Genomic DNA, 22281 nt, shown 5'->3' on the forward strand with positions numbered 1-22281 from the left:
GCGGGGAATGAGAAGGATTTTGTATTTTTTAATCGTCGAAAGGTCTGCATTATTCCAGCAACGATTGAGGGGTTTATTCAGCTTAGTGTGAGTCGCCGTAATCAAAGAGTGCCAGTACATTCAAATTTAGACCTCTTTTGCCCGAGACAGCTCTAGTATTCATTTTTATCTAACAGCAGATTATTTCATTCAGCAGAGATAAATGGGTCAGAGGCTTTGAGGAGTGTTAGGCAGGAATGTGTAGGAAGGCTGATGAATGCCCTCGCACATGAAAGGCAACGCTCTAAAGCAAGAAGGCATTTTTATTGTTGCTTTTTCCAGACGATTTTGTTCAAACTAGAAGACACTTTTCGACCTGGTGAGTACAGAGGAAATCGAACTTAACCCCTTCGTTACCAGGGAGCCCTACTAAACCGAATATAAAGATGTAACAATAACAAGAGTAAGGTGAACAGTAGATCGTGGTACTGAGGGGGTTAAAACGAAAAGAAATACATCTTTAGGGTCGTAAGTGTGGAGATGAAACAGCGGAGACTGGAAATAGAGGCTAGAGGAAAATTGGACCCATCGAGACAGAGAGAGAGAGAGAGAGAGAGAGAGAGAGAGAGAGAGAGAGAGAGAGAGAGAGAGAGAGAGAGAGAGAGACCGTAGCTATGGAGAGAAACTTTAGATTTTCACAGGGTGTACTCACAGTGCAACGAAGAGCCCCCTGTTGTACTCTGCGATGTCGTCCCCCAGGTTGACCGTGCAGATCCCCGCACCCTTGAACTGCGGCCCGAACACTCCCTGGGGACACACAGTACTTATCAACACGAAACCTAAGTGCGTGCGCACGCACACACACACACACACACACACACACACACACACACACACACACACACACACACACACACACACACACACACACACACACACACACACACACACACACACACACACACACACACACACACACACACACACACACACACACACACACACACACACTTGATCTGCGGTCCAAACACTCCCTGGCAACACACCAGCACTGGCCTGTGGTTTATGTATTGCACAGCTACCCTTAGTTTACCCATCCTTGGTGCTTGAGAGGCCCGCCTTCACGTGGTGGCGTCATTATCGCTAGTTAGATCCTGTGACACAAAAACTGACCTGTGGTTTATGTATCTCACAGTTATTTTTATACCCTCTGTGGTACTGGAGAGTGGGCCTTCTCATGATGGCAGCGATATAGCCAGCCAGATCCACTGTCTGGTTGAGTACAAATATCTCACAACCCCCTCCCGCACCCCCGAAAGGAGGAGGATGAACTGCAAGAGAGGGCACTTTCAGCCTGCAGTTCACTTCGTTCACATTTCGTGTGAACCTGGGCTTACAATTACTGCTGTTACTACTACCAACCCTTTGTATTCTGTGACACATCATTGCAATGTTACGTTGTTGCACTTCGACTATTTTTCATCATAATGTAGACTTTATGAACTGGAGAGCACAGACAGAGATTTCATTAACCCCTGCACTACAAGACGTCTCCCTTGGTAGTTACAAGAACAAATATAATATACGTCATCGGACTGAAGGGGTTAAACGGTTAATGACACTGTGGTTATCGCATCGTATCCACCTAACAGGTATTTGTGCCCAAGTTAAGTTTATTACCATGTTGTATATTCTAATTCACACCTGCAATTAGTATAAGATTAAGTAGTATTAGGGTCAAGTCAAATAACATTAATATTAGATCACGTCCAAATCAAACCACAAAGCCATGTCACAGTGGAATCAGATTATCATGTAGAAATTATGTCTGATCACGTCAAAGCTCAGCCAGGCAATACACGGGCCTCGCATATGCCATAACAGGTTAGCAATAATCCTATATTAAAATCTAAACAAGTGTTATATTATCAGACACATGCTTATCATTTTTATTTAAATTACCCCCGGGAAACACTCGGTCGTACTGCATGTTTATTTGTTCCCAAGCCATACTGAAAGCCCTGTTAAAAATAAAGCATGAAAGGGAGAGAAAATACCTGTTTAGTGGAAAGTATTTCGTGGAGTAGTGTCACTAAAAAGTAGGGAAAACATAAGTAATGCCAATGTTTAGTGTTTATTTATTGGCGGACGATGGTAATGAAGCTTTCTATTAATTCATTTTTATTTGTTTATCTTTAATTATTCTTTCGTGGTTACCCAGTTTGAGAGTTGGAATCCTCTTCTGTGTTAGGATTTAATATAAGAGTTTATCACCACCAATCGTTTATTTATTAACTTATTAAATTCTTCAATAAGTTACTTGAAATCGAATGATTATTGTTAGTAACTTAATACGGGATGAATATCTACGTTGGAAGTAGCATTTGCCACTCTCTTCTCTCACTACTACCCGTCACACCACAGCATACTTACTCACCTCATGTACCATTCTTTCACAACACAGAAAAACCTTTAGCGTCATCTCAGTAAATATCTCGAAGGGTGACCGACTTAAGTGACTGGTTTATTGGAGTCCACTGATTTCATGTCCACATGAGCCTGGGCCCACAGCAGCGACAATAATAAAAACAATATCTGTCAGTCTATCTCAGTCTATCTGTATTTACGTCATAGCTCTGCGTGGGCACCAATCAAACACCCCCATCTCTCCTAATCCCGGTTCACCTGCAGCCCCTCGTCACATCCAATTCCGCTCACCACCTAATATATTGCTCTGCCTTGTCCTCCCACCTCATACTTAATCTCATTCCTATCCTCGGCCTCACGTTAATTCATTCCCTTTATCCTCTCATGTGCACCATCATTATGCACTAATTTTGATGCTGGAGGGGGACGACTTCACGCGGTGGCACAAATATGAACGGACTATTCTGCTGCCTGTGTATGAGTGTGGAGCAACAACATCACCAACAACAACCGCTTTGAATATAAACTTTTTTTTCATGATACAAGAGAGTTAATTATCTTGACTGGCGGTTTAACCCTTGACTACGATAACGACTTAAAAATCCTACCGTCAAGTAATGTAGCTTAGCCTGACCCTCCCCTCTTCCCCCCTCGTATAACCAGGGACGTTGGAATAGTTTTCAAGAAAGCGTGTCCAGAGAAAATATTACATAAGTGAGGCAAAAGAAGGAGGAAAAATGAAAATGAAAGGAGATATTATCATCTGGAATCAAGAAGAGTATCAGACACCGGGAAAGAAAAATAGGCGAGGGGACGAGAGGAAACTTGGGTAGAAAATTCACCCTATGAAATATAGGGTTGAGATGCATGAATATACAGATGAGCGTACTAGAAACAACACATAAACAATGACTGTAAAGAAAAAATGCTATAAATGATGGCACGGGGAGAGAGAGAGAGAGAGAGAGAGAGAGAGAGAGAGAGAGAGAGAGAGAGAGAGAGATTACAAATTACATTCCGAAGAAGCAACTCAGTATGTAAAGATATATGAGTGAGGGAAGGAAAGAGGAAGTGGAGGTTGGAGATACGGTGGAGGTGGGAAGAGGGAGAGACGGATTATACATTCCTGGTGAGAAAGTTGACCATCTTGCTCCAGGAAAACTTAGGCCATTGGCTTAATAGACCAGTAAATCCTCACAAGGTGCAGTGACCCAAGTGAAGTTAGGATGGTGAGGTTGGAGGAGGGAGAGGGATGAAGGTTGGAAGAGGGAAAGAGGGAGGAAGGTGAGGTTCTGAAGAGGGAAGGAGGAGAGAGTCTGATCACTGAGAGAGGGAGCGAGGGAGGGAGGCGAGGGATTGAAGTAGGAGGCAAGTATGGAGGAGAGGGTCTGAAGAGGGTTGAAGGAGGGGGAGGCGATGGCGTGAAGAGGGAGGGAGTGAAGCAAGGGATGGATGTGTGTCTGGTGTAGAGTGGATGCAGAGTATGGTTGTTATGAAAGGGAAATTGAAGATGGTGTAAACGATGCCGGTGACCAAGATAAATGACGATGATGATGAAAATGATGTTAGATTAAATGACGATGATGACAATGACGATGAAAGTGATAAATAACGATGGCAATGAAAATAATGATGAATTACATGACTTGTCGATGAAAATGATGATAAAGTAAATGACGACAACGATGCAAATGATAAAAATAATAAAAACTAGTGAGGATGAAAATGATGACGCAATAAATGACGATAAACGTTGCGATAATACAGATGATAATGACGATAACAGCGACACCGATAACAAAGTCAATGATAAAGCGAAGGAAATACGAAGGTTGGCGTTTATAAGTAGGTTAAGCTCTTAGGTAGGTCAGGTGAGGGTGAGAGAAGCTGAATGAGCAGTGGGTGTAAGTGGCTCTCAGGAGATTAATTAACGCCATTACTGCGCTGATATGAAGTTTTGTTTAATTCCTGCTGCTGTCAGACGATTTTTTACTCGTTCACTAGAGCCCTCTGGTAGTGAAGGGGTTACTAGAAAATCCCTCCTACCTGGAACAAAATCGTCAGGAGCTAGCAAGAAAAAACTAAAACACTCTTTGGATTAAGTGATAAAAAAAAAAGATTGAGAAGTGAACAAAGAGGGTCTCGGAGAAATTAAACCCTTCAGTACGATGACCTCTCAGTTGTCGTCCTTTCACCACGATGACGTCTTTTGCATTTAAGGCTTTCTAACGTCAGACGGTTTTACTCAGCTTTGGAGAAACATCACATGGCTAACCCCTTGAATCCGATGACTTTAGTTCTATCTTATAATCACTCGTCAGATAATTGTTGTTTATTTACGGGAGGCCTGCAGTGGTGGAGTTAGGGAAGACTATGTATAACCCTTTTCAGAAAGTCTACCCTCGAGCTGAACAAATTTGTCAGGAGAGAACGTGAAGAAAGTAAAAGTGACGTCAAGGTACCACAGTGATTAATGGTACCAATGTGATCAAACCTTTCATTATGTTTTTTTCTGGCATCCCGTTCTTTGTATTGCAGTGTGGCTTCTGGCATTTGGATAGGCAAGCGGGTGGGAGGGTGGGTTGGCAGGGTGAGAAGGGTGGATAGGCAGGATAAGAGGATGGGTGGTGGGAAAATAGGTCCATGGAGAACAGGACGATGGGTGGGTACGATGAGCAGAGTGGGTAGGTGGTTGGGTGAGGTGAGCGGGTGAGAGAGTGAGACGGGTGACTGAGGCAGGTGGGTGGCTAGGTGGTGGGAGAATAGGTCCATAGGGTGAACACGCCATGGTAGGGATAGGTCCATGATTATATCCATGGGGAAATGAGCTTAAAAAGGAACCTAAGTCCTCAGGTTTTAATGGGACCATGGGTGTCGTCTACCGCTGGGGAGTGACTCTCGGGGTTCCAGGCATACATTTTTTTTTCTTATTTTGGAAACGCTGGGTTCCCTGCTAGTTTGCATATATAGATGATGATAAATTTCGTATTAGTGAACCTTTGTACATAATTAAATTGTTGTTTTAGTGTCAGATAGCCGTATAAAATTTGCCAGCGTGCGATTTTGATGACATCGTGTATTTATAACATGCAAATAGATTTCAGTAGATGACTTTATAACATTTATAATATAATCAGTCTTGTGATTTATTGTTAACGACATGAAAAGAGTAAGTTCTTGAATTTCAGTAATAAAAATTTTTCAAGAACCATCTAAATTGTATGCAACAAAGGTGTAGGGAAATAATCTCAGCGTAAAAGAATATTCAATGAAACATTTTAATAACACAGTGACTCTCCTGCTGAATTATAGCAATAATAGGAAAGAAGTGAGAAACCGAATATAAAGCTAAAAGGAATTAACCATCCCATACCGACCCACACGTGTGGCAAACTTTTATGCGATAGTGTGAGTTTAAATGCGAGTGCGATTGTGGGTAAGTACAAGCTTAAGTAGAAATTAAGTGCAAGTATAATCAGGAGTATTAGTGTAAGTGTATTAATGTAAGTGAGAGTGCGAGACTGGGAACGAGTGTTACTGTAATTGTAAGTGCAGGTGTAGATGTGAATGTTAGTATAAGTTTAAGGTAAGCGAGTTAAGACAATCCTCCAAAGATAACACGTGTGTTTTTGGTCTTCTCAGTAGTGAATACTCCCTGACTCCTCGGTGTCAGTGACAAAGGTAAGTGGCTGAACACTGATTGCTAATTGTATTTGTCATTTCACTTACCTATATCACTAAGAACAGTCCATGAAAGAGGAATCTTGATTATCGTGTCCGTAAGATCTGCTAGGAACGATTTTCCCCTCCATGGATCCACTGTGGCTCAGTATTTCGTTCACTTCTGATCTTTGGTGCCCTGAGTCTAGGTTTGAATTTAGCCATGTGGGATATGAAATGTACAGGTGTTGGTAATGTTGAGCTATTGACACCATTTTATCCCCCTCAGTACGATTTTATTCACCTGATAGGCTTCTTTTATTGTTTCCCTAAACCCTAGCTCTCGTTCATGCCTAGCCAGTGGTATCGGGTGGACTGTCACGTGACCTGGAGTCTGCACGCAGTCAGGGCTGCCAACATATTAGTCACAAGTAATTATCGTTGATGCTGATAATATGCTTACCCTGTATTTATGCAACGATACGGTATTAGATAAACGTATATTAATAGCGTTTTAGGCAATTTAAGAGGACTGGAAAGTCTTAAATAGCGTGAAACCAGAGCAGTTAGGTGTGATAGGAAGGGCAGGGCGACCGTGGTGCTCGCGCAGGTGGTTCTGCGCATGTCTGCCAGGTAACCATCAGTTGGGAGATATCAGCAACGAAGGACGATTGTGCGCAGATATTTTCTAGTTATTCAGTTATTTGAACGTTAATTGTGGTTATCTTTGAATATTTCACTTGCGTCTACGTGTCGGTGAGAATGCAGAGAAGACGGAGGAAGAGAAAGAGAAGGCGAAGAGGTGGAAACTGCAAGAAAATGAGGAGAGGAAAGAGAACGGGAGATTTGAATGAGGTGAGTATCGCTGGTGATGCTCTCATGGACTTTGTTCCCCGTAGGCCTTCTTGATGGATTGAGGAAAGAGAAAGGAAGGAAAGAGGGAGTGAGGCAGTAATGGAGGGAAGCAATATATCAGGGAGAGAGAGAGTATTACTGGGAGGGAGGCAGGTAGAGGAAGAGAAGAGAGGAAGGAGAAGGGGAGAATGGAGGGAGGGGCAAAGGAGGGAGGAAAGGAAGAAGGTGAACACTGGGGAAGGGAGGGAGAGAAAGAATGAAATTTCAAAAGGAAGGGAGGGAGGAAGGACTGAAGGTGCGTGGGGAAGTAAAGAGGGAAGGAGAGTGGGGAAGGTAAGAAGAGAGAGAAAGAGAGAGAGAGAATCAGCTCATTAAGATTACGGTTTGGGTAAATTATTGTACCGGTCTTGTGTTACGGGTGAAGGCTCAATTTCCATACATTTCCATATTATATTGGTAATTACAGCACAAAGGAGGGTGTTAGGTGAAGCGCCCGTATTGAATTTACTGATTATTATTATTATTATTATTATTATTATTGTTGTTGTTCTTGTTGTTTCCATTCCTCATACGAATGGTCTGTCCGTCCATCCACACATCATTGCAGCCTTCAAGAGTCTCGGGTCAACTTACAAAGGTCATTGTGCCTGCAGCCTTGGTCATATGCATTTCCGTACATGCCCTAATCATCTCTTTCTGTGATTTGTTATTCCTTTCGCTTTCCCAGCTTCCCTGCCTCACTAATCCACACATTGGCAGATCATAACTGTCTGCCTTGATTCTGACTTCCCCTTGCCCTCACCTGCTGACCTCCCAGTTTAAGATTACTCAGCCTCTCTTGGTGACTGTTCCACCCAAGCATCCTCTCTTTTGGCCTTTGGTTAATAAACTTCAGACTCCACAACTTTCACGATTCTCTGCTCTCCTTAGCTTGTACAGCCAACGCAACACATGATTTCCTTGGCATCTCCACACCTACTGTTCTGTCTTGATTTTTGATACCTGCACCATTCAGTACGGTCACTCCCATACGTTAAATGTGAGCACTGACGCACCTTCATGCACACCTTTTGCGGCCCTATCACACATCTCTGCTCCGTATCAAGGCCTTTATTGCACCTGTCACCTTACCCCCTCTAGTTGCCTTACATCCCACGTTGTTGTTACTGTTGATGTTACTGTTGCTGTTACTGATTCGCTGTAAATAATGATGTTCCCACTGTTATTTTTATATAAATAATGCTTTTTTTTTTTTTTTTGCGAGTATAAGGCCGCTTCTCATTTTTATTTTCATTAATCACTGATATTAAGTTCTAATATTTGTTACTGTAATTAAAGGTTCCTTCCATTTTTTTTTCTTTTTCACTTTTGAGCCATACTGTGTTACTCGAGTTTATTTAGTTATTTATTTGTATTTAGTATGTCATTAATATATTCTCTTTCTAGTATATTATTCATTTATCTTTCTGCCTTCCTTACTTCCTATCCTCCTTGCTCTCTCACCTCTCATTACACCGTGCATCCCCCCTCCCCTCTCTCTCTCTCTCTCTCTCTCTCTCTCTCTCTCTCTTTTTTCTTTCTCTCTCCTTGATGGCCTCTTATTTGATTCTCTCTTCTCCTTTGTTTACCTCGCCTCCCTTGTTTTCTTCTCTTGTATTTCTCCCTGTGTATCTCTTGTTTACTTTTTTTAATCTCCCTTCATTATCTCTTTGTTTACCTTGTACTGTATACCAATTGTTTACGTTTTCTCTCTTGTTTGTCTCTCCTCCCTTGTTTCCCTCCACTTTTGTTTACTTTTCGGTTGTTTATCTCCTGTATTCTGTTTCCTCCCATGTTTACTTTGTTTACCTCTCCTTTCTTGTATACCTCCTTGTTTACCTACCATTGTTTTTGCCATTGTTTACTTCCTTCTTTATCTTTCCTCCCTTGTTTACTTCCTTATTTACCTCTCCTCCCTTGTTTACCTCTACACCCTTGTTTACTTCTCCCGTTTCCTTCCCGTCTCATAATTGTTTACTTCTTCATTTACCTCGCCCCCTTGCTTGCCTCCCGTCCCATGTTTTTTCCCCACCCATGTTTACCTGCCTTCTTAGCTTACTTCCATACCCCTCTGCTTACTGTGACAATTCCCATACAGTCATACTGCTAAATTGGAAATACTGGCAAATTACCTTCATCACAGGCAGTAGCGTAGAACTTTTATTCAGCTCATTCCATATAACTGTACTTTTGCATGTAATCAATCCTCCCCACCGTCTTCAACATTTCCCCCCTTTTCCCTGCCGTCCTTCATCCGATCTCCCTTCTTCACCACCATCTCTTCAGCTTGTAGCTCCTTACCCTTTCTTTTTACCTGTAGTCCTTTTACGTTTAATGCTCTTCACTGTCTTCATCATCCCCCTCCCCCATTCAGCATCGTCTTTCATTAATAGCCTGTCATCCCCACCATCACCCCGGCTTGTAACCCACTACCCTTCTCATCCATCATACCCTAACCAGCCATTACTCGGATCACCTCTCCCCTCCTGCATGCCCCCTTCCCCTTGCTCATCTGCCCCTGCTCGTTATCCTCTGCCAGCCTGCTTACCCCTATCATTTGTCAGTCTGATATCCCTCATCCATTCTCGCCAAAGCAGTATTCCTCTCCCTCCTAAACGCCCCACATCGTTCTCTAATAACCATAATCTTTCTCATCATCCATTTATTATTCCTATTCCCTTCCCTATCCCGCCGCTCATTTACGATTCGCTATTACTTTAAATGATAAAAGGAAGGAAATCCTAAGAATGATTAGGATTTTTTTTTTTTTAAACATTTGTCCAGTAGAATACCGCAGTACTAATGATGCCATCACGATTCGATTGTATAAGACTTCCGATTCAGTAGGACTAATTTTTCGGTCATTAACGTGTTCTTTGGTGTAGATCCGAGGGCAGGAGAGGAAGGGGAAGACCTAGAGGGGCATGAATTCCCGTCATTTATCTTTTTTCCTTACTTCCTATTCTCCTTGCTCTCTCACCTTCATCATACCTCAGTTTTTCATCTCACTTTTCTCCATCCGTACAATATAATAAGCTTTTTTTTTTTTTTTTTTCCTCGTTTCCTTCCCTTCTTTCTCCACTTTCTTCCCTTCGACCTTCATTACCAACTTTTTTTTCCAGTGTTTTTTCTCATTTTCTCCTACTTACTTCCCTCTTTTCCTCTTGTTACTTCCCTACCTCCCTCCTTATCCTCTCTCCCTCCTCCCCCTACTCTTCTTCCTATATTCTCCAGGTGCTCTCCAGTTTTTTCCAGCATTATAAAAAAGGTTGAGTCTCATCAGTTTTGGTGTGTGCTGCCACATTATTTTCTCTTTGTAAAAATTGCGTCACAAGTTCATTACAAGGGAGATGATTCCATTGGAAGGAAACATCAATCTTGATATCACAGTTGTCTTTTCAGGAACTTGAAGATTATTTTGTAGTAATTGGTTTTATAACTGTCAAGGTTAGGATCGAAGACTACCCAGGTTAGAACTTTAGGCTTCGGGTTCCTTGGATAGGCTGTCCCGGTAGGTTTGGCTCGTGTAATACCCATGAGTGATCCTTCCAGCAGCATCAAGGTACCCAGGAATGCTGGGTAGAGCTGAAGGTCCTAAAAATCAGAGCTTGATTTGGCCCAGACGTGGCTCCGATAAATTGTTTTCATGGATTATTTTGTCTTAAATACCTGCTTATTTTTTAATACCCCATTTCCCCTGAACTTAGAAGCCCTTCCCATCAGGGGGTTAACATTGCCATTGTGTGAATGGTATTATCTCAGTGCCGAGTCATTCGCTATCGACGCTAAATAAAGTTAAAAATCTTCGAGAAAACTTAAGGCCTTATGTCCAGACCAACAAGCTTACCTCGAGATCGATGTAGTTCATGTAGACGGCGTAAGGCAGGACGACACAGACGGCGGCGACCCAGGCGGCCAGGACGGCTAGGAAGGGCGGGGGCGCGGGGCGGGGCGGCGAGCACAGGCGCCGCTGAAGGTCCAGAGTGGCCAGCACTAGTGTCAGGGTGGTGGCATGGAGGGGCACGTCCTGGGGGAGGGGGGAGAAGAAGAGGCGGGGTTAATATTGGCATGCAAAACTCAACATTTCGTTATACATGTCTTTCATATTTTACCACTCGTTAACTGTTTTAGGATCCTGCTGTATTTTTTCACGTGATCTAAAAGCATCATCAGCTTTTGTAAAACTCGAGCAATATCATAAAAGTTTATTTAAACCCAAGGTAGGCACTGACCCCTGTGGCAATGCTATAAACAGAGACCCAGGGGAATGACTCGCCAATAATAACTTTTGTTTTCAGTTTCGCAACTAGTTCCCTTACTAACTGCATATGTATTACCTGTAGTAGCCAGAGCCATAGGTATAAATACAAGTTTATTATGAGACAACTTCCACTTTACCAAAAGCTTTCTTGATGTGTAGAGTTGCTGTAACTTGCCCATGTCATCAATGTGTGTGTGTGTGTGTGTGTGTGTGTGTGTGTGTGTGTGTGTGTGTGTGTGTGTGTGAGAGAGAGAGAGAGAGAGAGAGAGAGAGAGAGAGAGAGTCATCTGGGTGATGGGGTTGAAGAGGGGGAGTAAGTGGGATTTGTGAGGGAGGAGCGAGAGAGAATGGGAAAAAGGTTTAGTCTGTCTCTGTCTATCTGTCGTTCAGTCAGTCAGTCAGTCAGGCAGTCAGTCAATCAGTCAGTGTCAGTTACTCAACCAGTCTTTTTATTTATGCATCTATCTATCTGTCCCTGTACTTCTTGCCTACCTACCTGTCTTCCTTCCCATTTAACAGTCGATCTGTATATCAATTCTGTGTCTGTATACATATATCCCTTTTTGTTTTCTTACTCCACATTCTTCCACAATTTGCCACGAGAAATGGACCTTGTGCCTCGAGGAGTTCAGTAGTAAGCAGGAAAGTAAATCAGAGAGGAGTTACCGAAGGACGAGGAGGAGGAGGCGGAAAGGGAGAGCAAATATAATGTCTTTATTTTACATTATTTTCACAATCTTCAGACGATTTCATTTTAGTCAGGGGATGCGTTTCGATCGGAGGGGTCAGGCTTACCCTACTTTCTCCATTTCGTTGCGACAGATCTTCCTTATGTCCTTGTTTGTTTACTCTCAGGTTTGGGTTACCGTGTTTCCAGTGCTAATTTTGCTTATTTTTCTTCCCTCCTTCTGTTTACCTCGGATATAACCTCCTCACTTCGATAGGCCTTCCCGACCTGACCAGTACCGCCTGATGATAGCAAGAATACCATAGAAAAATCATCAGTTGTTTTCCACATCGTATCTTTTTTTTTTTTCCTTTGATTTTATGTTTTGTGTTTCCCCTTCATCCGACCTAGTGTATTCTGCTTCCTTCTATTTTTTTTTCGTCTTCTCATTTCAGTTTATTTCTCCTCACTTTTTGTGTTCGTATTACAAGATTTCTTTCTGGTTTTTCCTCTTGTTTTTTGTGTCCTATTTACTTCTTGTGTTCTGCTTATCGTCAGTGTTTTATATGCCATTTCTTCCTCCTGTTTTCCTTTCATTTTAATTCATTCTTGTCTTTGCTTTGCTTTCCTTTTTTAATGTTTCCTTTTGTTTCTTTTTCCTGTTGGTCGTGTCCTTTAGTGTGTTCTCTTATTTTCCAAAGTTCTGTTTTTTATTCATTTTTTTCCTCCCATATCCTTAGACATCATCTTTTTTTTTCATGTTTCCTCATGCTTTTTTATTTCCTTTCCTTTCTTCTCTTGGTTTCTTTGTATTTTTTCCCCTGTCGTCCTAAATCTGTTTGGTCTCCGCCTACCCACTCCAGTTTCCTCCTCAATCTCTTCCCTCCCTTCCTCCCTCTTTCCCTCCCTCTAACCATCCCTCCCTCTCGTATTCCTCCCCTCCCTCCCTGTAGTCGTCCCCACTCCTCTCCTTTTCGTCCCAGTCTCTTTCTCTCTTCCTTTCCTTCCTCTTTCCCTCTGGCCATTTTCTCACTCTTCCTGCTCCCTTCCTGAACCATCCTGATTTCTTTTTTCCTACTTTCTTCCTTGTTTCCTTCTCTTCCTCTGCCACATTTACCACTTTCTTTATCTGTCTGTCTGTCTATTTGTCTGTCTATATCTATCTATGTATCATCAATCTCGTCCCCAAACGACCCATCTTTCGTATATCATCCCTGACCTATCTGTCTATTCATCTGTCTATCCCTATCCATCTATCTATCTATCTGTCAGTCTGTCTATTTATCTGTCTCTCTATCTCTCACCCCAAATCACCCCTCTTTCGTACATGACCCCGGCCCTGTGAACTTTACGGGGCTGGCCAATGACACTCGTGGGAGGAACGAGAGGGAAGAGGAGGAAGTATAGACGTGTAGTAGTAGTAGTAGTAGTAGTAACAGGAGTAGTAGTCGTGGTGGTGGTAGTAGTTGTAGTGGGCGTGATTGTTGTTATCGTCGTCGTCGCGGTAGTCGTAATGGTGGTAGTAGTGATGACAGTAGTGGGATAGTGGTAGTACTGGTAGTTGTGGGGGCGGCGGCAGTTGTCATGGTTGTTTTGTTGATGTCGCTGTTGTCATTTTCGTTGCGGTAATTGTAGTTGTTTTAAGGGAGGACTTGCGCTGGTGGGTATACATTTATCATCTTTCCGATTGAAATTCACGTGTATCATACTTTAACATAAGCTTAGAGAGTAAATCACACTTATCTGGTGCGAAAATTGCATTGTCCTTGCATATATTGTACGAGTTACGTGGTGATTGTGTGTGTGTGTGTGTGTGTGTGTGTGTGTGTGTGTGTGTGGTCCGCAGTGGCTTCTGGGTGATGGACTGAATGGCCTTTTTTGAGTGCCAGGTAAAAATTGAATAACCTCACCTTTCCTCACTTCCTCCAGTCCTGCCTCTCCTCTAAGACTCAAAATATCTTTAACGCGTTGAATATGACTGTGACTACTGGACATGTACATGTGTCTGTCTATTTAGCTGTTTCTGTGACGATAATGATGAAGTTTGAATATAATGACAGCTTATAAGGCCTGTGACTAGAGTGCACTGAACTTGCAAAGAATGATCTAAGGATTATATAGATGATGAAACGAGAAAAATGTGAATCAAAACAGAGTCGTCTAACATCTCATTAATCATACATCCACACATCAGTTTCAGTCCAGCACACTCACCCCAATCCAAAAAACTTGCACAGTATGTGGAGTCAAGATTTATTATACAACCGAAATGCATACAGAACGTGTAAATGAGATAGCAAGTCTGTAAAAGGTACTTATGCCTTTTTTATATCTACATCTATACATCTTTACTATATGTACATCTATATTTAATTATTTATGTCTATTTTGTCTATCCATCTATCTATTAATTCATGTCTATCTATCTATCTATCTGTCTATTTATATAGAGGGTGTCCCGGGTATAAATACCCTAAATTACAGAATGAAAAGAATTTTGAGATTACTGAAAAAATCCACGTTAACTTCAACGATCAATAAAGGATTACGAGCATGCACGCTAAAAAAAAAAAAAAAAAAAAAAAAAGGATTACACTAGTTTTCGAAAAATACCAGTGAAATTTGAAGGGATGAGGGGGGTACCATGGTGACGTGCCAATCAGCCGCGGTGCATACATTCATGGATACACACACACATACAAACGTAAATAAATGACAGAATATGTGGGGTATTGAAAGGATGGCAAAACGGCTAACGTAAATTACTGGGAGTATCACAGAATTATTTGAGGGATTAAAGCATAGCCAGTGTGGATTATTGGAAGGATTACACGATGTCAAGAGAGATAACATGGATTTGCTCGTGTCAACATAGCAGTGATGTGTGAAGGGACGCGAGGGGCTGCCATGGTGATGTGTATAAACAGAACAATAATGTGGTCGTGGCAAGGAGATTTAATTCCCCCCAAAAATAAAAGACGTAATCAGATAAATTTCGCACCGACAGTGGTTGACATGAGTCATTTAGTTGACGGAAAAAGGGATTTTTGCTGACATAGTTCAGTGTATATTTTGTCAACGCGTTGCAATAAACTGTTGATAGCAATTAAATTATTGTATTTATGAAACACATCGTAAGCCTAAGTCATTCCCAGCAGCCGTGTTCCAAAGCTGTTGATAAAAGTTAATACACATACGGTACGGAATATTCACTGAGCATACTATTAGTCTACAAAATACTGTTGTATATTAACCGTATGTAAAAACAGTATATCTATGATGCACTCTAAAAAAATATGAAATGTAGTGGTAATTATTATTCGTTTGTATTTATGAAGCATACTGTAACCCTGTTTAATACCCTGTTACGTATATAAGAGTTTTGACAACCGTGACAGTTGTACGTTTATGAAGCACTCTGTGGTCCTTCGCTATTCCCTGTGATGTAAATCTGTCGGTGAAAAATACGAGCATATTCTTGAAATGCGTTATGAATCTATGTAATTATCTGTTATTTGAGACTGTATATATAAAAAGTTGTATTCATATTCATTATCCTCGCTGTAACCTAATTAAAGTCCTTTTTTATGAAACTCACTAAATAAATGTAATGCTCATATTTTTCGTAAGTACTTTTCTCAGCTTATACCGTTTTCTGTTATATAAAGCTGTTGATGGAAGGGACACGTGTATATTTATAAAACGTGCACTAAATCTGTGGAATATGCTATTGCGTAAATATAGTGGGGGAAAAAAAAAAAGGTATGAGACTAAACCAGCTATGAAACAAGATCTGTCAGTCGAATAATGTGCTATAATGAGAAGTGATTAAATTATGGAAGTGTTTTTAAATCCCTCTATAATCGTTTGTAACACCCTGCAGTCGTATTAACAGCACTTCCCTTTTATATTATACTACATACATATTTGTACAGTACAGTGGAGCCCTGAAATCTATCCACTTACCTCTCCATTTAGTTGTCTGTCGCGTAGTCTGTCTGTCTTGCTATGTATCTGTATGTAGTATATACCTACCTGCTTGCCAGTGATTATCTGACGGTCTATCCACTTACCTTTCTCTCTATCTATCTGTTCATCTATATACCTACTTACCTACCTACTTGCCTACCTACCTACTTGTCATTCAGTCATGTAGTCAGTCCAACCATTCATTCAATCATTTAGTCAGTCAGTCAGCCAATCAGTCAGTCAGTTTGCGTCTGTCTGCACCGCATCCTGTGAGAGAGAGCCTCGACAATAGGTTCTCCAGGCGCTTGTGCCCCTAAGTACTCAGTAACGAACTCCCCATTGGCAAAGCATAGTACCCTAACAATACCTACCTACCTCAGCACGGTATCTCTCCATCTCGTTCTCGGTTTCACTCTCCTCCTCCTCCCAATCACCTCGCTCTCATGCACCCTCCGAGTCAGCTTTCACTCTCCGGTAAATATGACCTTTTTATTTACAGAGTGTACAGTAAGTTTGTGCAATTCTTCGTTATGTGCTGTAATGCTGGTGACTAAAATAACACTAATCTGTATGAAACACACTGTAATCACTGTAACTTATGTGATTTTGTGCTGTATAAATGTGATAAAAGTAATACTGGTGTTATAAATTCATGGATAAAAACTGTAAACCACTGTAATATATTTTTGTAATGTAAAGCTAGTCAAAATTAGTAGGTCAATATTTATGAAGAACACTGTATACCTGTGTAATAATATCATACCTTTATTTTTTTAACAGACTGTAAGCCCACGTAAGTCCTTGGCATATAAGACTGTTGACAAATGTAATATGCATAATTCTTTTGGGAGGCACTGTAAGCTTATGGTATACCCTGAAGTCCCTTGTGTTTCCTCCTTTTGCTGGATACGACTGTTGACAAAATATGCTTATGTTTATGAGTCGCACTGTAAGCCTCTATTATTCCCAGCAGCCCTGTGATTAAGCCTGTTTTACGCCCATGTTTATGAAGCACACTGTAGGGAAAAAGCGAGAAGGAGGAAAAGAACGGGAGAATTACTGTTAAAGAAAAAAAAGCTTAGACACGAGGATAATGAGAGAGAGAGAGAGAGAGAGTCTTTTCAATACGACTTTTGATGGAAATTATGCGCGTTCGTTTATAAATCACAGCTTAACCCAGTGTAATACTCTTCAGTTCCATGTAATGCCAAGTTGGGTAAGATTATAATAAAATGAAATTCGCCCAAGCCCTTATAATCCTCTTTTAAATAAGCCTGTTGATAAGGGTACGTCTGTATGTATGGAGGACTAATCCCGTATAAGTGCTTGACATGTAGGACTGTTGACAAGAATATCATTTATGGGCACACTGTAAACTATCCTAAGACCTTGTTATGAAAGAATGCTGACATAAGTAATAGGCCCGTATTCTCATCGGGTAAGGAAGCTCCCTAGCACCTTTTCTTTAGCGATTTATTTTTGGACAATTTTCCCATCCTATTCTTACTGTTTTATATGATATTTTCTTCATCCTTTATTCTTCTCCCTACCCTTGTATCATCATGAACCATTTCTTTAAACTGTAACGTCCTTTGTTCATCATCTTGACCCTCTTTCCAAACTAAGGAAGGGGGAGGTAGGGTTCGAAAATTGGGAAATGGAGAGTCCAGGTCCAAACTTTAAAATGTAGCGGTAAAAATGGAGAGAAGATTTGGATGATGTGGCAAAATATTAAATGCGTTTTCATTAACGTACCAGCACTGGAAAACCTTGGCCTCACCTCGGATGTTTGTATATCACCTCTTTGACTCGGAATTACCCACAGTTCTATCGAGATTATCCAAATTTTCCATGTAAAGATCTTTTTTTTACGACTTTGATTAGGATTTTCTGTTTTATTACGAAGGTCTTCAAGTCTACAAGATATGTTTTATAAATTTTTTGTTAATCCCCTTAATTCAGAATTACCCCGAGTCATATAGAGATGGTCCAGAATTTACAAGTAGGTTTTTTGCGAATTTACGTAAAAGCTTCTATAGATTATGTTTTAAAGACTTTGTGTATGACTCTTTGTCTCAGAAATACCCTAAATCATACTAAGGTGATCGGAATATTCCATGTAAGGGTTTGTGAATGTTTACCAAAACTTCTTTGAGTTGTGCTTTGGAGGCTTGTGAGAAGGTAGATCAGGAAGTATATGAGGGACGAGACGATAAGGAAACCTGTATATTGAATAGTGTTTGCGGTGGCCACGATGTATGTTAGTATGAAACTCAGATTTAATGCGGCTGCTGCTGTTGATGATGATGATGATGATAACGATGGTGCGACTTTTGAGTAGTTTGGTGATATAATGATGGTGCGACTTTTGAGTAGCAGTTTGGTGATATTTAGATAGCAGTGACATGAGCGTCGACTCTGTGTTCAGTATGCAGCACCGCCATATGAACATAGCACCACATTTCACACCCTGCCCGCATGGTGGATGAAATTGACGCTAACCAGAGAAAATGAGAGAAAGACATTTACATTCAGAAAATTAGTTTATCTTTTCCCTGTTGCCAGGAATAGCACACAGTGATCCTCAGTGGAAACTACAATAATGAACTTTCTTGGCACATAGAATTAAAGAAAAGGTACTTATGGATAAATCTTCAGAATCTCACTATTTATAACTATTTTAAATTTTTTGTTCTTAAATACGTAAATTTCTCTAAATATATTCCTGCAGTTTGTGTGTTTGTGTGTGTGTGTGTGTGTGTGTATGTAGCTGTCGCCTTGGCCTCAACTCTTCTTCTGTAAGAGTTGCTAGAAATCCGCGCTAATATGCATCTTGGAATAATTATCGTTACTTTACCATTATGTGAAATATTGAATGCCGCTTTTGTTGACCTAGAAAAAAATGTATATTGGAATTTCCCAGGAATTTCTGAAACGATGCCGAAACTGGGGAAAAAATGGTGTGAATAGAATTTTAATGAGTCCTGCTATTGGAGCCCACCGGAACTTCGACCTGAGGCTAAATTTACATTCTCTCTCTCTCTCTCACACACACACACACACACACACACACACACACACACACACACACACACACACACACACACACACACACACACACACACACACACACACACACACACACTCCCTCAGGCCTTTCTGCTCGTCCTTTTTTTTTTTTTTTTTACCTCTTATGGCCTCAGCTTTTTCATTTTCTGTCTTGCCTTGTCTTTTCTCGTCGTTCCTCATGTTCCCTCACTTTTTACTTTTCCCCTTCCTTATCCGGTTCCATGATTATTTATTTTTTCCACATTTTCACCTGGAATTTCTTTTTTCTATATCCTTATTTTCCCTGTCATTGCCATTTTTCTCTTCCGTCCTCTTCTCTTTTCTCACAGTTATCTTTTGTGTACCTTCCCGTATTCCCCTACCACACTCCTCCTTACGTTTATTACTGTCTTCCTAGCTCTTATCTCACACCCTTCCCTTTCACTCCTATTAACTTTCACTTAGTCACCCCTCATCACTTTTTCTCATTTCCTCTTACATTCATCTCTCATCCCTTTCATTTTCTCTTTCCATTTCTCCCGTTGCCCTCTTTCCAGTCTTGCTCTCTCCTTCCCTGTCTTCTGTTTCAATCCTGCTTTTTTGTTTTTGTCACTCCTTTGTTGTAATTCTTCTTTGTCTTCCTCACTTTCTCTCCTCGGTACTTTCCCTCTTCATCCTCTTTCATTTCCTTCACCTCCCTTCCTTTGTCATTCTCTCCTGTCGCTTTCCACCTCATCACTCCCTCTCCCATTTTAGTTCGCTTTTATTCCTTCCTCTTTTATCTCTTCTACTTCCTCTCACTTCTTTTTTCTCACGCCCTTCCTTCCCTTCCTCTTTGACTCCATTCTTTATCCTCCCTCACCTCATTCCTCTGCTGCACATATCTTCTTATATTTCTTTCTTTTCCTTCCTTTGACTGTTTTCTAGCTGTGTCAATAATTTTTCACTCCTTCCCGTACCTCCCCCTTCGAATGATACTATATTTATTCCTTCCTCCATTTCTCTCCTCTCTTTCCTTCCTCTCTTGCCCCAGTCTGCTTTTCTCTTACTGTTTTCCATGCATCTCTATTCTTCCACTTAAACTCCAATTGCCTCCTTTTCTCTCACATCTCACTTCTCTCTACAGTAAATTCTCAAGACTTTTTTTTTCTTCTTTACCTAGTCTCATTTCTTCGTCTTCTCTCAATTTATCCCATTACTTTTTCAGTTTCTTAGCTAAGTTGAAGTTTGTCATGTGTCCTTCTTGTCTTATCCTTTCCCTTTAAATATAGCAGGTATTTCCCATTTTCTCTCCTACTTCTTCGATCTTCTCCTTTAGTGACTTTTCATTATCATCTCGGTGCGTCTTTTTGCTACACACACACACACACACACACACACACACACACACACACACACACACACACACACACACACACACAGACTCGCATAAAGTGAAAAATATATTTGAGTTCTGGTGTGATACGTCTCCTCTCTCTCTCTCTCTCTCTCTCTCTCTCTCTCTCTCTCTCTCTCTCTCTCTCTCTCGCGTGGTAATATGAACAAAACAATCAGTGTGGGCTGTGGCACCATACCCCTCCTCCCCCGGCATCTCTTTCATTGTTATCTGCAGAGTTTAATGAGAGTGGAGGGTGATGCTAAGAGAGAGAGAGAGAGAGAGAGAGAGAGAGAGGCCTGCATGGCAAGCGCAGATTTAGAGAGGAGAGAAGGGAACTGGAGGATCAGTGAAGTAAAATATGGCGGAAGGGGAGGAAGGATTACGCAGGGGAAAGTGAGCAAGGGAGAGGATGAAAGAGAGGAAAGGAAGTGAAGGAAGAGGGGAAAGAATGAGAGAAGAAGTAGGTCAGGGGAAAGGAGGATGACTCACAACAAGTAATGAAAGAGTGAGAGAGGAAAAGAGGGTGAGTAAGAGAGGACGAAAAGGAGTGAGTGAAGGGAGAACAGGAGGAAGAGGAGGAAAAAGAAGAAGAAGAAACGAGGAAAGCAGGTGAAGGAAACGAGAAAGAGTAGGCGAAAAAAATTGAGGAAAAAGACGAAAGTGACATCCGTAAGACGTGAAGGAAAAAGAGGAATTGTGGTTAAGAAAAAGGGAAAGGATTGAGAGAGGGAAAGAGACAGAAGGAAAACGGAAAAATGAGAGTAAAAGAAACGGAAAGGAATAAATAGAGAGGAAAAAATTACAGAAACAGGGGGTGAGCGTGAGAGAGAGAGGAAAGCGAAGAAACTGAGGGAAGATTTAGGGAGGACAGAGGCGATGATGAGAGAAAGGAAAACAGAGGGAAAAGATGTAAAAGAAAAGAAAGATGAGGGGAAAATGAAGAAGAGTGAGAGGAAATGAGCGTAAGGACAAGGAAAGTAGAAACTGTGTGAAAACAGAGAGAAGCCACGCAGATAATCAGACCATGTACATATTTTAGGATTTAAGCTGATGTACTGGTTTAGAGTTGCTGTACACACACACACACACACACACACACACACACACACACACACACACACACACACACACACACACACACACACACACACAGAGGGGGAAGAGGGGGAATGTGAAACGAGAGGAAATGAGGAAACATGAGGCAGAGGGAAGAGGGAAATGTAATAATTAACTATGAATGATGGATTCAGAAGGGCGAGAAGAGAAGGATGGGAAGGAAGGAAGGAAGGAATGAGAAAAGGATAGAAATAGATAGAAGGAGGAAGAAGATCGATAAGTAGGGGGGAGGAAGCAGGTGAAGAACGGAAGGAATAGTGGGGATGGATGGAAGTGAACAAGAGAGAGAGAGGAAAGGCAGGAAACGGCAGGAAAAGGCACAATAACAGACTGGGATAAGTAGAGAAACGTAGTGAGTGTGAGCTGTTAGGTGAAGAGTGAAATTAGATGGACGTGGAGGAAAAAGTAGGGTGCGAGAAATAAGGTAACGAGGCAAGGTGAGGAAAAGGAAGTCATGATGAGGCAAAGGAAGGAGGAGAGAGGCAAGGTGAAAAAAAGGAGGGGATGGTGAGGCAAGGGATGGTAGAGAGTGGCAGGGTGAGGCAAAGAAAGGTAGGAGGAGGCAGGGTAAGACAGAGAAAGGCAGGGAGAGGCAGGGTGAAGAAAAGAAAGGTACGGAGAGGCAAAGGAAGGCAGGGAGAGGCTTGAGGAAGGTCGTTTGTTTAGCCGGTGTTAATCGCTACTCGGGTTAAAGGTGGGCTGGCCGGCACACACCCTTCCTCAATCATTGCCATCTTTGTTGTTGCTTGCCCTCTTCCTTGTGTGTGTGTGTGTGTGTGTGTGTGTGTGTGTGTGTGTGTGTGTGTGTGTGTGTGTGATTATTATGGCTTATTTGTACTTGCCTGTGTTTACGGTAGCTCTTGTTCCTGAGTGTTTGTGCTA

General features: G+C 41.5%; 1 protein-coding gene across 1 annotated transcript in view; it reads right to left on the bottom strand.

The window, feature by feature from the left end:
- Positions 1-22281, bottom strand: part of LOC145412062 (orexin/Hypocretin receptor type 1-like) — a 90643-nt gene that overhangs the window by 64427 nt on the left and 3935 nt on the right. The window contains exons 2-3 of the mRNA XM_080281980.1: positions 10808-10987; positions 692-786 (exon numbers count right to left, since the gene is read on the bottom strand). Of these exons, the coding sequence (XP_080138106.1) occupies positions 692-786; positions 10808-10987 (275 nt within the window). The remainder of the gene's footprint in view (positions 1-691; positions 787-10807; positions 10988-22281) is intronic.

This window comes from Coenobita brevimanus, chromosome 92 (assembly GCF_032717465.1).
Source record: "Coenobita brevimanus isolate Jiangsu-jjx chromosome 92, ASM3271746v2, whole genome shotgun sequence".
Lineage (NCBI taxonomy): Eukaryota > Metazoa > Arthropoda > Malacostraca > Decapoda > Coenobitidae > Coenobita > Coenobita brevimanus.